Raw genomic sequence first — 15,075 nt, forward strand, 5'->3', positions numbered from 1 at the left:
CATCCTCAGCACGCCCACTTGCCACTGTTAAAATACCCGTGAAGGTGGCTGAGGGCCCTTAAGTGGCCACCATCCAACCCGCTGGGGTGGTGTAAAATTCGGCCCAATATATCCTTTTATGAAGGAGCCAGTTCTGAAGAAGGGTCTTTGACCTGGAACGGTAACTGATTCTCTCTCCACAGATGCTGCCAGACCTGCTGAGTATTTCCAGCATTTATTTTTATTTCAGATTTCCAGCATCTGCAGTATTTTGCTATTATCTCCTTTTATGGGTCAGTGTCAATTCTTGTTTGATAATGCTCCTGTGAAGAGCATTGCAACATTTCACTTCATTAAATGCACTTTATATAAATGCAAGCACAAAATGCTGTTTCTAATATAACAGGTTTTTATTTCAGATATCCAGCATCTGAAGTATTTTGCTTTTGTACTATATAAATGCAAATTGTTATGTTGGTTAGGGGATGAATGTTGACTGAGACACACAGAGTAAACCTCACAGCACTATTCTTTGAATAGATAGATGGAGCCTTTTACATCCACCTGAACAAGGAATAAAGGCTTTGGTTTTATTGTCTCATGCAAAAGACAGCACCTCCGGTAATGCAGCTCTCCCTCAGTACAAGTATCAAGCTTAGAAAATATGCTCGAGTCCTACAGGACAGTCTAAGCAGTGGCAAGGGGAAGGTAGGATACATACTTTAGTCTTTACCGGTCCTCCATATCAGATCTAGCCCTTCAGGCTCCATTAACGAGCCATGCTGATAATTCAATCAAAGAAACCCTGGAAAACCACTTCCATCATTGATGAACTCAGAGCTGCCCAACCTCACCTACCTCCCTCCTCAAGGAAGACAGTCACCAGTTAAAAGCATAGAATGGTTACAACACAGAATTGACTAGTCTACATGGCAATTACTGCACTAAAAATGCAAACAATGAATTAAATATTTTGAGAGGTTTGAAGTGCACTTGGTTAATTGGCAGATGTATGGGTGAGCAGGCTGTCCCTTCAGGTGAAAGCATAACTTTAACTCTACACCAGAGACATCAAGATCAAACAAAAATTCTTTAAAAAGTAACATTATTTATGAGCATTAAAAAATCCAGACTAAACTGGTGTTAAGTGATGATCAGCAGGGAGTGGTCACCTACCTTATGAGTTTTATGGTTGTTAATTTTGTCCTGAATAATATGGGACATACAGTGCTGATGCCCCTTATGAATACTGTTGGAGAACTCAAGGAAAATTCAAAAGTGGTGGTACTGCGTTTTGGCAACAAATGTCATATGTTTCAATCACGCCCAAAAGCAATTGTTAACAAACTATTGCATTTTGCTCCATATTTAAAGCCTTTGGTTGAAGCTTGTGTTGATATGCTATCTCAACGATAGGGGCACTTTGTTTTGATGCTGGTAATATAATGCATGGATCGGTGCCCATGAACACACTCAATAGCAATGGGAGAAGGGAGGAAATGGAGTAGACACAAATTGTCCATCTATAGTCCCTGAATTGTTGGAGTTATTATACTATCGATAGGAACAAATCCATATTGGTATTAAGAGTTTGAAAATCGACATCCTTACATCATGGCTAACAAGATTCAGGGAGCACTGCAATCAAGCTATATAGTTCTGTCAGTTTTAGCAGCACATCACACCAGAAAATGGTAAAAGCCATAACTCTGCAATGAGCATAAAAAACTAGTTAATTGACAGCACAGCATGTCTGACTCTCTTGCATCGACAGACCATAAGTAATGAGCAGTTTTCTGCACGTGTAAAGAAAGTCGCCCATCGGGCTTTCAGATTTCCTCTGAAACTGGGATTTGTCAAAGACTGCAAACAAATTCAAGTGGTATGAATGAGGCAGTGTCTTTTAATGCATCTTGCTCAAATCAGCAGTGCCTATATAAGAAAACAGAGTGCCATCTACAGTACAAGACATGAACTCACCATATCCACCTAATTTTAAAAGGATACACATTGTGCACACCATTATCTGGGACTCTGAATTATCCCAATCTATAAGACATTGTGAATAAGGCCACTAAAATACTTTTAAGAGATAGGTAACTGGGGTATGCTCCAGCTAAGTCACACCTCAGGTACAGAGAAGCGCCTTGAAACCATTAGCTTTATTTTCTGCAGTGAGTACCAGCTGAGTCGCTACAAGTATAAATTGAAGTGAGGCTTTAGATAGTTTGCCTGTATTTGCCTGATGATATTCAAATTAGGTTTTCAAATACCAACAAGCTTCATGTTTCAATTCCAACAAATGAGCAATAGCAGAATATTCCTAACACCGCAAAAAGTCTGAAGGTTTTAAAGCTGTGTAAATGGCCTATTTTTTGGAATGTTGTTCTATATATTAATTACTTAAAAACAGAAGTGTGAAAGGAAGCTAACGATGTCAGAATCTTAAAATCAGTAATTCCTTCATAAATCATCTCGGTTTTCAAAGACAAATGCATAACACATTTCCACACATTTGTGCATAACATCTAGTTATTTTTCTTGTACTTTAGAATCTAACACACTTCAGAACATCTGTTACAGATAAACCAACTATTTAATAGATACTTTTTGTTTAAAGATTTTGCTTGTTGTTCTACATTGCTATAAATATTGCTCAACTTATTTGGAAATCATAAATCTAAATCGCTATTGTTTTGTCCAAATTTAACATTAAAAATTACACTATTAATGAGATGCAAATTCATCTCAAAAAATATCAATATTTTTCAGAGTCAGTTTGGTTTCCCCTCATGGTACATACTTAATCGAGTTTCTAAAATGGTCTTCAGCTGGGTTTTTCACAGTGCAACTATTTAGCAGCCACAAATCTGCATCAGATGGATTCTCTGCAATGAAAAGAAAGAACAGCATATTAGAAAATTAAGGTTTTAACCCACTTTAGTACATGTTCTTCTAACTTGCTTGAGTATTTTGATGAGCTAACAGAGAAGGTTGATGAGGGTATTGCAGTTGATGTGGTGTACATGGACTTCCAAAAGGCATTTGATAAAGTGTCACATAACAGGCTTGTCAGCAAAGTTAGAGCTGAGGGAATAAATGGGACAGTAGCAAAATGGATACAAAATTGGCTAAGTGAAAGGAAACAGAGTAGTTGTGAACAGCTGCTTTTCGGACTGGAGGAAGGTAAAATCATGGGGTTCCCAGGGGTCGGTGTTGGGACCCCTGCTTTACTTGATATATATTAATGACCTAGACATGGGTGTAGAGGGCACAATTTCAACATCTACAGATGACACAAAACTTTGAAGTATTGTGAACTGTGAGGAAGATAGTTATAAACTTCAAGAAGACATAGAGAGGTTGGTGGAATGTGCAGACACGTGGCAGTTGAAATTTAATGCGGAAAAGTGTGAAGTGATTCAATTAGGTGAGAAGTATGTGGGGAGACAATATAAATTGAAGGGTACAATTCTCAAGGGGGTGCAGAAACAGAGGGACCTGGGGATATATGTGCATAAATCATTGAAGGTTGAGAAAGTGATGAATAAAGCCTAAGGGATCCCGGGCTTTATAAATGTGGACCAAGAGCATAAAAACAAGGAAGTTCTGATAAACCTGTATAAAACACTGGTTCGGCCTCAACCGGAGTATTGTGTCCAGTTCTGGGCACTAAACTTTCAGAAGGATGTTAAGGCATTAAAAAGAGTGCAGAAGAGATTCAAGATAATGGTTCCAGAGATGAGGAACTTCAGTTATATGGAAGGCCGGAGAAGCTGGGGCTGTTCTCCTTGGAGGAGAGAAGATTAATAAGAGGAGATTTGATAGAGGTGTTCAATCATGAGGGGTCTGGACAGAGTAGATAGGGAGAAACTGTTGCCATTGGCTGAAGGATCCAGAACCGATTTAAGGTAATTGGCAAAAGAAGCAACGACGGCATGAGGAATTTTTTTTTTTTTACGCAGTAAGTGGTTAGGATCTGGAATGCAATGACTGATTGTGTAGTGGATGCAGATTCCATCGAGGCCATCAAAAGAGAACTGGCTAATTATCTAAAGAGAAAAAAATTTGCAGGGCTACGGGGAATGGCAGAGGAGTGGAACTAGGTGAGTTGCTCTTGCAGCATAGATACAATGGGCCAAATGGCCTCCTTCTTTGCTGTAACCATTCTAATGAGCAGCATTGTACCTTCCCTTTTAATCTTATAATTCAACAATTATTTAGAAAATGACTGATAAACCACAATGAAATGGAAAGAACATAAAATATGTATTTCTAAAACAGTACAAAGGTTACAAAAAGTGAATGAAAACATACAAATATTCTTGACAACAGCCCTTTAGTATGACACCACAGAAACAAGAGAAATAAGCAATACAATCACATGGCACAAATGTTTGAAAAGCTTTCACACACTCATAAATCTGCCTGGTAACATAAATCAGTCTTCATTATTAAATACGTTAACTACCATTCTGACCAAGCTGGTGACATTAGTTGAGAAATTACCTGTGTAACATTAAGATCCACCTCACCAGACACACAATACCAGAAAGTTCTCCATACATTAAATTCTGACTATGTACATTACACAGAATATTGTGTAAAGCAATTTTGTGGAACATAATTAGATCCTGGGCCTTGCAGTAATCTTCTCTATTAAAAAAAAAATTAAAGGGATTAAATGCTCCACAGTATACACTTCAAAAAAAAAACATTGCCCAGAGTGCTGATGGCATTTTTGAACTGAATTGGAAATAGAAAGATTGGGAAGCTGGTCTAAGAAAAGCAAAACATTAAACAAGTAACAGCACTAGACTTCTTTTACACTTGAAACAAAAAATTATAGAAGTTTCTGATGTGTGTTTTAAGCTTATTTTTTCTGGAGTTGTCTGTAAGACACATCCCGTGCTACTGTATTTCTACAGAGTTCCACAAACCCATTTGCTATGTATGTATGCATTAAAAATCCTGCCTCATCCCACAAGTCATCTCATCCATGTCATCTTTGCCAAGACCAGCCAGGTACTTTCCAGCAGAAACTTATCTGAAGAATAATAATTTCAATGCATACAGAGCTAAACAGCTCAGGACAAACAAAATGAAAAAGATGGTTGGCATCTGCAAATATAGAGCTTTGGATGGATGAAAAGGAATTTAAAATTATTGACTCAACTTCTCAAAGGTCCAACCAACATCATAAAAGTAAGTCTCGCAAGAATTGACACTTTTGATTTAAATAAACATTCTTCCTTTTCAATTTACAGGACTTAATAATGAATCTAAACTTGAAATCAAGAGTTCATGACCGTAAGTTTTGGTCAGTTATACTCCAGAAATTACAATTTTTCTGGTCTGATAGCTTTGTTCCTGTCATTGTGCCAACTAATATTCATCATAAAATAACTATAGTTTGTTAGGTCTACATTTCTAATATAGTAAATTATTCAGGCTTTGGGTCAGTACAACTGACTGGAGCCAAGTTTAACAGCCTACAACACAGCTCTTCTGCATCATTAAGGTACAATCAACCCCAATGTTCACAAAAGCAAAACGCCTCTCAAAAAATAATGAACAGACGAAAATGTGAGGGTTACATGGGGGTAATGTCAATACAATATTCCCCAATTTTATGTAAAAATAGTTATTGGTGTACTGTAGCTATGCTTTTGTGATTTATCAGGTAATTCTGTCTTCTTCCTGATGCTGTACTTCTGTGCAATCATAGATTTTGGTGGAAAACATTAAACTCTACAAATCCCAAGCCCAGAAGAGATTCTCACATTGACTAGCCATGTACAGTTATAGTCCCTGTGGATAGAAGTGGTAGAACTCTGGAAATGTTCAGAAGGCTGATCAGAATCTCATTTATTTCAGGTTAAATATGGTTTGGGAAACTGATGCGATGGAAAGGGGTTTTTTTTGCTCAAATTGGATCAGAAGTGTTTTAACAGCATTGTTACAAGAAGGCTTCATTAGAGAAGGATAAGAGGGGATTTGATGGAGGCGTTTAAAATGATAGAGGTGTTTAAAATCGTGAAGGGTTTAGGTAGAGTAAATTAAAAGAAACTTTTTCAATGACTGAAGGAGCGATAACAATAGGGTGCATATTTAAGGTGATTGGCAAAAGTACCAGAGGCAGCATGAGGAAAATATTTTTTATACAACATGTGCTTAGGATTTGGAACGCACTGTCTGCTAGGGTGATGGATACAGATTTAACAGTAGCTTTCAAAAAGGGAATTGGATAATTACTTGGAGAAAAAAAAACTGCACGAATATTCTTAGCCACACCCTCCTGGCTTAGGCCAGTGTTGTTTAATAGGATTTTGATGTTCGCCAAACTTGCGGTGATCTTTTCACCATATTTGCCACAGGATACAAAATATATGCAGTATTAATAAAACAAAGGCCCAATCTTTAGAAAATAGGGTTGAGATTTTAAACTGTCAGCAATCAAAACTCACTGCAAGAGCCAGGAGAACAGCTTCAAAAGGGTTTTGCAATCCAACTGTTCTGCAAAGCAAGCCTGCTATATACACTCTCAATGGGTGGTGACAATCTGTTAACTGAAGTGCCCTGTTTCTGACAGTGTGCTCCAATATATTTCAAAAAAACTAATTTCTTAAAGAGTAAACTGTTTTATCAGAATTGATAGATTAGGAGACTCCTGGAGGGAAAATTGACAATTCTCTACGTATTGGCTTCTGCGCTCTGACTCTTGACTTGCTTACATTCTGTCGCCTGCCATTTCCAAACACAGCATTCAGATATTTAATAGATCTTCAGCTCATGGCCAACCTCCTGCCATCTCTTTTACACCAATAGCACCCAGTTCCTTTCAATTGCTAGTTTCAACAAACCTATTAAGATGAAGGCTGAGTATATTTGGATGTTGCTGCACCACCCCAGCTTGCCAAAATTGTACATTTCAACCCTCACTGGCAGCTATGCAGTGCTGCCCTTCACTTGCGCACCTCAACTGTTTTGTGAAAACTGCCAACTACCAGCTAAAAACCAAGTTTGTCAGTTAGCATCCCCAAGTCAATAGATTCCCCAAGCAAAATTTGAGAGCAATCGGACCATTGTCCTTCCGAAGGCTGGCCATGCCTTCACAGTGCTTCACAGAGCAGACCGCAGATCGGCTGCCTTCACAGTGCTTCACTGAGCAGTCCCGCAGATTGAAATGTATTGTTTATTGTTGTAAAAACCCATCTGGTTCACTAATGTCCTTTAAGGAAGGAAAACTGCCACCCTTACCTGGTCCGACCTACATGTGACTCCAGGCCCACAGCAATGTGGTTGACTCTTAAATGCCCTCTGAAATGGCCTAGCAAGCCATTCAGTTCAAGGGCAATTAGGGATAGGCAATAAATGCTGGCCTAGCCAGTGATGCCCACATCCCACAAAAAACGAATTTTAAAAAAACATAGTCGCGGTCTGATCGATATGTGACTTCTGTCTAACTGCAACGTGATTGATTCTTCCTTGCTCAATTAGGGACAGATGATAAACAGTGGTCAAGCAAATTACACCCATGCTCATACAAACCGCTGCAACATTAACGCAACTCAGTATTGTGTAGCTCTAAAAATGAACAGCATCAATTCGCCACATGTGGCAAGCGTATTGCACAACACTGGCTTAGACTAAAGCCCTTAGTGCATAAGGCCAGCATGCATAACTTTCATCTGCTGAGCCATTAAATGTATGGATTCCAGAAAATGTCAACATTACTTGATAATGCAGCATTCTCCATAGAATCAAACAGAAATTAGACCATAGAAACAGGCCACTCGGCCCAACAAGTCTCTATTCGTGTTTCTCCTCCAACCTGCGGCCACTGACTGGGTATGGAAGTATAACTGGAAAGGAAAATTAACAAGAGCAAATATGTCTTTGGCAAATTGTGCTTCAAATGGAAATAACTGCATAGACAACATAATTACTGCAGCAATGAGCCTCTGTATTTCAGCAATTCTTTTGTGCAATATGTAAAAGTCATTTGTTTGCTTTGTTTCCATATCCAAGAATGGCCAGTGTCATATTAGGATGAGTTCATGACTACCCAAGAAGCCATCAGTAATAAACAATAGTGCCCTTTCACATCATGGGTCGAACAAAGCAATTAAAGTCTGGTGTCTGAAGTTCAAAGGGAACAGTAATAAGAAATACACATGAAATATTTTATACGCTACAGACATGGCCAACAAGCTACCAGTAAATTATTTGGGAAAAGAGAAGGGGAGTGTGTTTAATTGAACAGCTCTTTCAAAGTGCCGGCACTGACCCGATGGGCCGAAAGGCTCCTTCTGTCCTGTACTATTCTAATTAGTTGATGCACTCATTATTTCAAATCAGTCCCAGTTATACACTATTCTGTCACTAATCACCAAGAGCGCACTTACAAATCTTCCTTCGGTAAATTGGATATTTTCAGCCATTTTGGTCATTTTAATCCACATTCCATTTCAACATAAAACTAATCCCAGTCTATTTTTTAAAGATGCTAACTAACACATCAAGCTAAAAAGAAAACTCAGCAACACAGATTGTCTTTGGTTAAACCATAGCAACTGGGAGAATAAGTAATATAGTCATTTATTTTTTCACCCATGTATACAGGATTACATTCCACACCCATGTAAAATTTTACATCTGTGCATACTTCCTGTCTGCACAACTTGCAAAAAATGTCTGACAAACATGAGAGTCAGTTTTTTTCCATTTCAAGGTCCTATATTAACTCACTACAACTATGCAATGAAGCCACCAAGACTCCACAAATTTCTCATTCAAAAGGCTTTAAATCATTTTCTGAATTGAAAAATTATATATTTCAAAATGGCTTAATATTATCCATTGCATTTTTCTGTGTGTCTTTTAATGACTTTGCTGAACTTGTTCCTGAAGGTCTCAGGTCTTTCCCAAAAGCCTGGACTTGGACTTGACATATTTGCCCAGAGCTGTGACTCTAACTGGAGTTGGATTGTGCAGTGTACCCAATTGCCCAGAATGCACAGCTATCAGTCAGTTGTAATGAAGGAATATGAACATACGAATTAGGAGCAGAAGCATGCCTTTCGGTCCCTCTAGCCCTCTCTGCCATTCAATAAGATCATGGCTGATCTGTTTGTGTCTCAAATTCCACTCCCATCTGCCCCCGATACTCTTTGATACCCTTGCCTAACAAGAATCTACCAACTTCCGCCTTAAAAATATTCAATGACCCTGCCTCCATCACCTTGAGGCAGAGTTCCAAAGCCGCACAACCATCAGAGAAAAAAATTTCTCATCTCTGTCCTATATTTTTCTTCAGTTCCTACCACTTTGTTCTCTGCAGCTGTTCTTCAAATAGCTTTTAAGCACAAGGTAACGTTTCAAAAGCTTTAACTGAGGTCAAATTTATATATTTTTTTATATATATATATATAAAAAAGTGGCTGTTTTTATGCATTTGACAAAATTATACTATTCAGATTACACATCTGTTGTAGCATTCTATAAACTTTGGAAAGTCCATTAACTGCCTGTTTCAATTTTGAAAAATCGATTACCTAACCTGTTTTACTGACAGTTATAAAAGGTCAATACTAATTATTTGCATCGGTGATAGATTCTAAAATAGAAATATTTACAAGAAAGTGATAGAAAAGGCAGATTGTTTCTTTTCCTTTTCAATTTAATTTTTTTTTAACAACAATTTGAACCTTGAAAGCAAACAAAAACTTTGAGGGAAACAGAAGGAAAGGAAGGATGGAGAGGGGAAAAGACTGCAATTGGTTGGGGCAGAGATGATCTCCGGCTTTTCACCACCTAGTCTTGGCGGGGGGCGGGGGGAGAGCACGTGATTCGAGGAAAGCGATTTGCATTTTATTCCCATAACCCTCACCCCAAATTCAGTCTAAAGCCAATGACGGCTCCTTTCCCCACCACATCAGGGAAAGGAATGAACAAAATAAAGACAGAAAAAAAGGACAGAGAGCAAAATGGGTTAAGAGAAAAGAGCAGAAAATGAGAGAAGCTGGAGCAGAGACAGGAAAACAGTAAGAGAAGAGACAGGTAGGAGTAACCATATTCTCTGACTTGCTGAGTAACGCTACACAAGATTAACTAGTAACATTAAAAATCTTGTGCCTGCTAGAGCACTTCCATTGGCAGGAGAGTATTAACAGTTCAATTATAAAGTAAATATATAAAAATGACAAGATATGACTTTAAAAATGGAACAAATGAATGTCTGTGTGCCATGGTCCCCACTTCACCTGAAGACTGCAACTGGTCTCAATCTCTCATATGCAATACTGGTTTAAGAGCTGGAAGATGTAGAACTGAGATCACATCTCGAAAATGTCAGGCACAAACATAGAAAATAGGAGGAGTAGGCCATTCGGCCCTTCGAACGTGATTTGCCATTCCTCATGATCATGGCTGATCATCCAACTCAGTAACCTGTTCCCGCTTTTGCCCATACCCTTTGATCCCTTTAAATCCAAGAGCTATATCTAACTCCTTCATGAAAACATACAATGTTTTGGCCTCAACTGCTTTCTGTGGTAGTGAATTCCACAGGCTCACCACTCTCTGGGTGAAGTAATTTCTCCTCATCTCAGTCCTGAAAGGTTTACCCCATATCCTGAGACTGTGACCCCTGATTCTGGACTCCCCCACCATCGGGAACATCCTTCCTGCATCTACCCTGTCAAGTCCTGTCAGAATTTTATAGGTTTCTATGAGATCCCCCCTCACTCTTCGGAACCCCTGCGAATACAATCCTAACTGACTCAATCTCTCCTCATACGTCAGTCCCGCCATCCCAGAAATCAGTCTGGTAAACCTTCGCTGCACTCCCTCCATAGCAAGAACATCCTTCCTCAGATAAGGAGACCAAAACTGCACAGAATATTCCAGGTGTGGCCTCACCAAAGCCTTGTATAATTGCAGCAAGACACCCCTACTCCTGTACTCAAATCCTCTCGCTATAAAGGCCAGCATACCATTGGTCTTTTTTACCGCCTGTTGCACCTGCATGCTTACCTTCAGCGACTGGTGTACGAGAACACCCAGGTCTCGCTGCATATTCCCCTCTCTCAGTTTATAGCCATTCAGATAATAATCTGCCTTCCTGTTTTTGCTACCAAAGTGGATAACCTCACATTTATCCACATTATACTGCATCTGCCATGCATTAGCCCACTCACTCAACTTGTCCAAATCACCCTGAAGCCTCTCTGCATCCTCCTCACAACTCCCCCTCCCACCCAGTTTTGTGTCATCTGCAAATTTGGAGATATTACATTTAGTTCCCTCATCTAAATCATTAATGTATATTGTGAATAGCTGAGGTCCTAGCACCAATCCCTGTGGTACCCCACTAGTCACCGCCTGCCATTTGGAAAAAGACCCATTTATCCCAATTCTTTGTTTCCTGTCTGCCAACAAATTTTCTATCCATTGCAATACACTACCCCCAATCCCATGCGCTTTAATTTTACACACTAATCTCTTATGTGGGACTTTGTTGAAAGCCTTCTGAAAGTCCGAATAAACCACATCCACTGGCTCCCCCTCATCAACGCTATTAGTTACATCCTCGAAGAATTCTAGTAGATTTGTCAAGCACGATTTCCCTTTCGTAAATCCATGCTGACTCTGCCCGATTCTACCACTGTTCTCTAAGTGCTCTGCTATAAATCTTTGATAATGAACTCTAGAATTTTCCCCACTACTGACATCAGGCTGACTGGTCTATAATTCCCTGTTTTCTCTCTAACTCCCTTTTTAAATAGTGGGGTTACATTAGCTACCCTCCAATCTGTAGGAACTGTTCCATAGTCTATAGAATCTTGGAAAATGACCACCAATGCATCCACTATTTCTAGGGCCACTTCCTTAAGCACTCTGGGATGCATACCATCAGGCCCTGGGGATTTATTGGCCCATCAATTTCCCCAACACCATTTCTCTACGAATACTGATTTCCTTCAATTCCTCTCTCTCACTAAGCCCTGTGTTCCCCAACGGTTCTGCTATGATGTTTGTGTCCTACTTTGTGAAGACAGAACCAAAATATGCATTTAGTTGGTCAGCCATTTCTTTGTTCTCCATAATAAATTCCCCTGTTTCTGACTGTAAGGGACCTTCATTTGTCTTCACCAATCTTTTTCTCTTCGCATACCTATAGAAACTTTTACAGTCAGTTTTTATGTTCCCTGCAAGCTTGCTCTCATACTCTATTTTCCCCTTCTTAATCAATCCCTTGGTCCTCCTTTGCTGAATTCTAAACTGCTGCCAATCCTCAGGTCTGTTGTTTTTTCTGGCAAATTTATATGCCTCTTCCTTGGATCTAATACTATCTCTAATTTCCCTTGTAAGTCATGGTTTGGCTACCTTTCCCATTTTACTTTTGCGCCAGACAGGGATAAACAATTGTTGCAGTTCATCCATGCGCTCTTTAAATGTTTGCCATTGCCTATCCACCATCATCCCCTTAAGTAACGTTCCCCAATCCGTCATAGCCAACTCGCGCCTCATACTTTCGTAGTTTCCTTTACGAAGATTCAGGACCCTAGTCTCAGAATCAACTATGTCACTCTCCATCTTGATGACAAATTCTATCATATTATGGTCGCTCATCCCCAAGGGGTCTCACACCACCAGACTGTCAATTATTCCTCTCTCATTACACAAGTAGTGTTGCATACCGGAGCAAAAAATGTTTATTACTCAACCTGAATTAGAAATGGAGCAGAGGCTGTGCCGCCATCTGGCTTAGAGATGTGGAACAAAAATCAAAAAGGGTAGTCCTGTCTGGATTGTAATCCATGCCTACCGGCAGCCAGCCAATGGCTACACTTCACAAAGGTCTTAAAGCAAAGTGTTCATTCTCTCACCAGAAGATGCAGGTGTCCTGTGCACCTGGATGGATCACTTACTGCAAAAATAAAATTCAACAAGTGAAAATATCATTTTTTGAAAAGTCTTCCTATAAGATTCTCAACAGAAAATAATTTGTACACAAGGCATTTTTACCTTTGGCCAACAATAAATGAACACTTCTCAAATGTGAGCATTCAGTGGGAAACCAATATTTATTTCACACAAATGGGCTCCATTTCCAACATGTAGAGTATGTAGCAATCTAATGATAGAGAAGAGCAGCTGTTTTGCAGTCCTTTATGTAAAAGGCAGGGTACAAGAGGCTATGCTAGGGCCATGCGTTATTGTCAATTATTACTAGACAGGAGGACTGGATAGGTTGGGACGGGGGAAGGAAGGCTCAAGTGAAATGATGGTGTTTAAAGCTGCAAACTCAGTACTTAAGAAAAACATGCACTGAGTGGCAGAATATGGATTCAATCCCAGCACCAATCACATGATTTTCTAATTTCTTGGATCAGATAAAATCAAGATCATACATTGCTAATGTGCAGTTTACAATTAAGTTTTTCTAAACGCTTAGTTTTCTCCCTCAAATAGGACCCCTTTCAAACCCTCCAGTGACTTCACTAACAGGGAACCTCCCAGTACATCCTGCAGTGGAACTACTGAGGAGTGGAAGGCTGGAATTCGGAAGCGGACTAAGGCCATGCTAGCAAAAGCCAGCACCAAACTACTGACATTCCCAGCTGACAGTGTGGTTCCCTGGGGTCTGCCAGCTCGGTAGATACCCTGAGCCCAGTTTGAAGCTGGAACTCACCCACTCTGCAAAAAAAAACACTCTCCCAAATACAGAAAGTTACACGTTGCAGCAGGCAAAGCAGCTTAGCGGAAATAAGGATCCAACTTCAACCGTCCCCACAGTGTCAAGAGAATAAGCTTCTTAAAATCTAAGAAATTTCAGAAGAGTATCATCACAAAGAGAGGGGGGGGGGGGTAAAGAGAGAGAGAGAGAGAGAGAGAGAGAGGCAGAGGGGGGACAGAGAGAGAGAGAGAAGGGGGACAGTAGGAGAGACAGAAGGGAAGAGCGTAAGGGGGGGAAGTGAGAGAGAGAGAGAGAGGGAGAGTGACAGAGAGAGAGAGAGAGAGAGAGGGGGAGGGGGACAGAGAGAGAGAGGGAGTGGGACAGAGAGAGAGGGAGGGGGAACAGAGAGAGGGGGAGGGGGAACAGAGAGAGGGGGAGGGGGAACAGAGAGAGAGAGAGAGAGAGAGAGGCAGAGGGGGGACAGAGAGAGAGAGAAGGGGGACAGTGGGAGAGACAGAAGGGAAGAGCGTAAGGGGGGGAAGTGAGAGAGAGAGAGAGAGGGAGGGGGACAGAGAGAGAGGGAGGGGGAACAGAGAGAGGGGGAGGGGGAACAGAGAGAGGGGGAACAGAGAGAGGGGGAGGGGGAACAGAGAGAGGGGGAGGGGGAACAGAGAGGGAGGGGGACAGAGAGAGAGGGAGGGGGACAGAGAGAGAGGGAGGGGGACAGAGAGAGAGGGAGGGGGACAGAGAGAGAGGGAGGGGGAACAGAGAGAGGGGGAGGGGGAACAGAGAGAGAGAGGGAGGGGGACAGAGAGAGAGGGAGGGGGACAGAGAGAGAGGGAGGGGGTCAGAAAGAGAGGGAGGGGGACAGAAAGAGAGGGAGGGGGACAGAATAAGAGAGGGAGGGGGACAGAATAAGAGAGGGAGGGGGACAGAATAAGAGAGGGAGGGGGACAGAATAAGAGAGGGGAGGGATAGATGGAGAGAGGGTGGGGACAGAGGGAGAGAGAGAGAGAGAGCGTGAGATGGAGGCAGAGAGAGAGGGAGAGAGGGACAGAGAGAGCGTGGGGGGGGGGGGTGGATACAGAGAGAGAGCAGGAAGAGAGCAGGAAGGGGGCAGTCGGAGGGATGGGACCACAGATAGAGAAAAAAAAAAGAGGTTCATCAAGATCACTCCTGGCAGATGGACATCTGTCCAGAATACTCCGCATCACTACAAGTGTGCAGGCAAACATTGACTGCTTGTGAAAGCAAAAAATGCTAGGTATCTCACTTAATCAGTGTCCAACATAGTGACCGGAAAGTAAATCAATAAATTTGCCTTTTCATTTAAAGCTTCTTCACAAAAAAGCACATTTGTTCTTGCTTTGATTAATAGTAAGATCAATTTTAAACCACTTCATCTTTCCGAA

The 15,075-nt window shown here is 40.8% G+C and overlaps 1 protein-coding gene across 3 annotated transcripts in view; it reads right to left on the reverse strand.

The window, feature by feature from the left end:
- The window catches only part of cdkal1 (CDK5 regulatory subunit associated protein 1-like 1), a 1,149,347-nt gene that overhangs the window by 949,599 nt on the left and 184,673 nt on the right, over positions 1-15,075 (reverse strand). For all 3 annotated transcript variants that reach the window (XM_068056978.1, XM_068056983.1, XM_068056992.1), the window contains exon 4: positions 2,783-2,867. In XM_068056978.1, coding sequence (XP_067913079.1) covers positions 2,783-2,867 — 85 coding nt within the window. The remainder of the gene's footprint in view (positions 1-2,782; positions 2,868-15,075) is intronic.

This window comes from Heterodontus francisci, chromosome 2 (genome assembly GCF_036365525.1).
Source record: "Heterodontus francisci isolate sHetFra1 chromosome 2, sHetFra1.hap1, whole genome shotgun sequence".
In the NCBI taxonomy this organism is placed as follows: Eukaryota; Metazoa; Chordata; class Chondrichthyes; order Heterodontiformes; family Heterodontidae; genus Heterodontus; species Heterodontus francisci.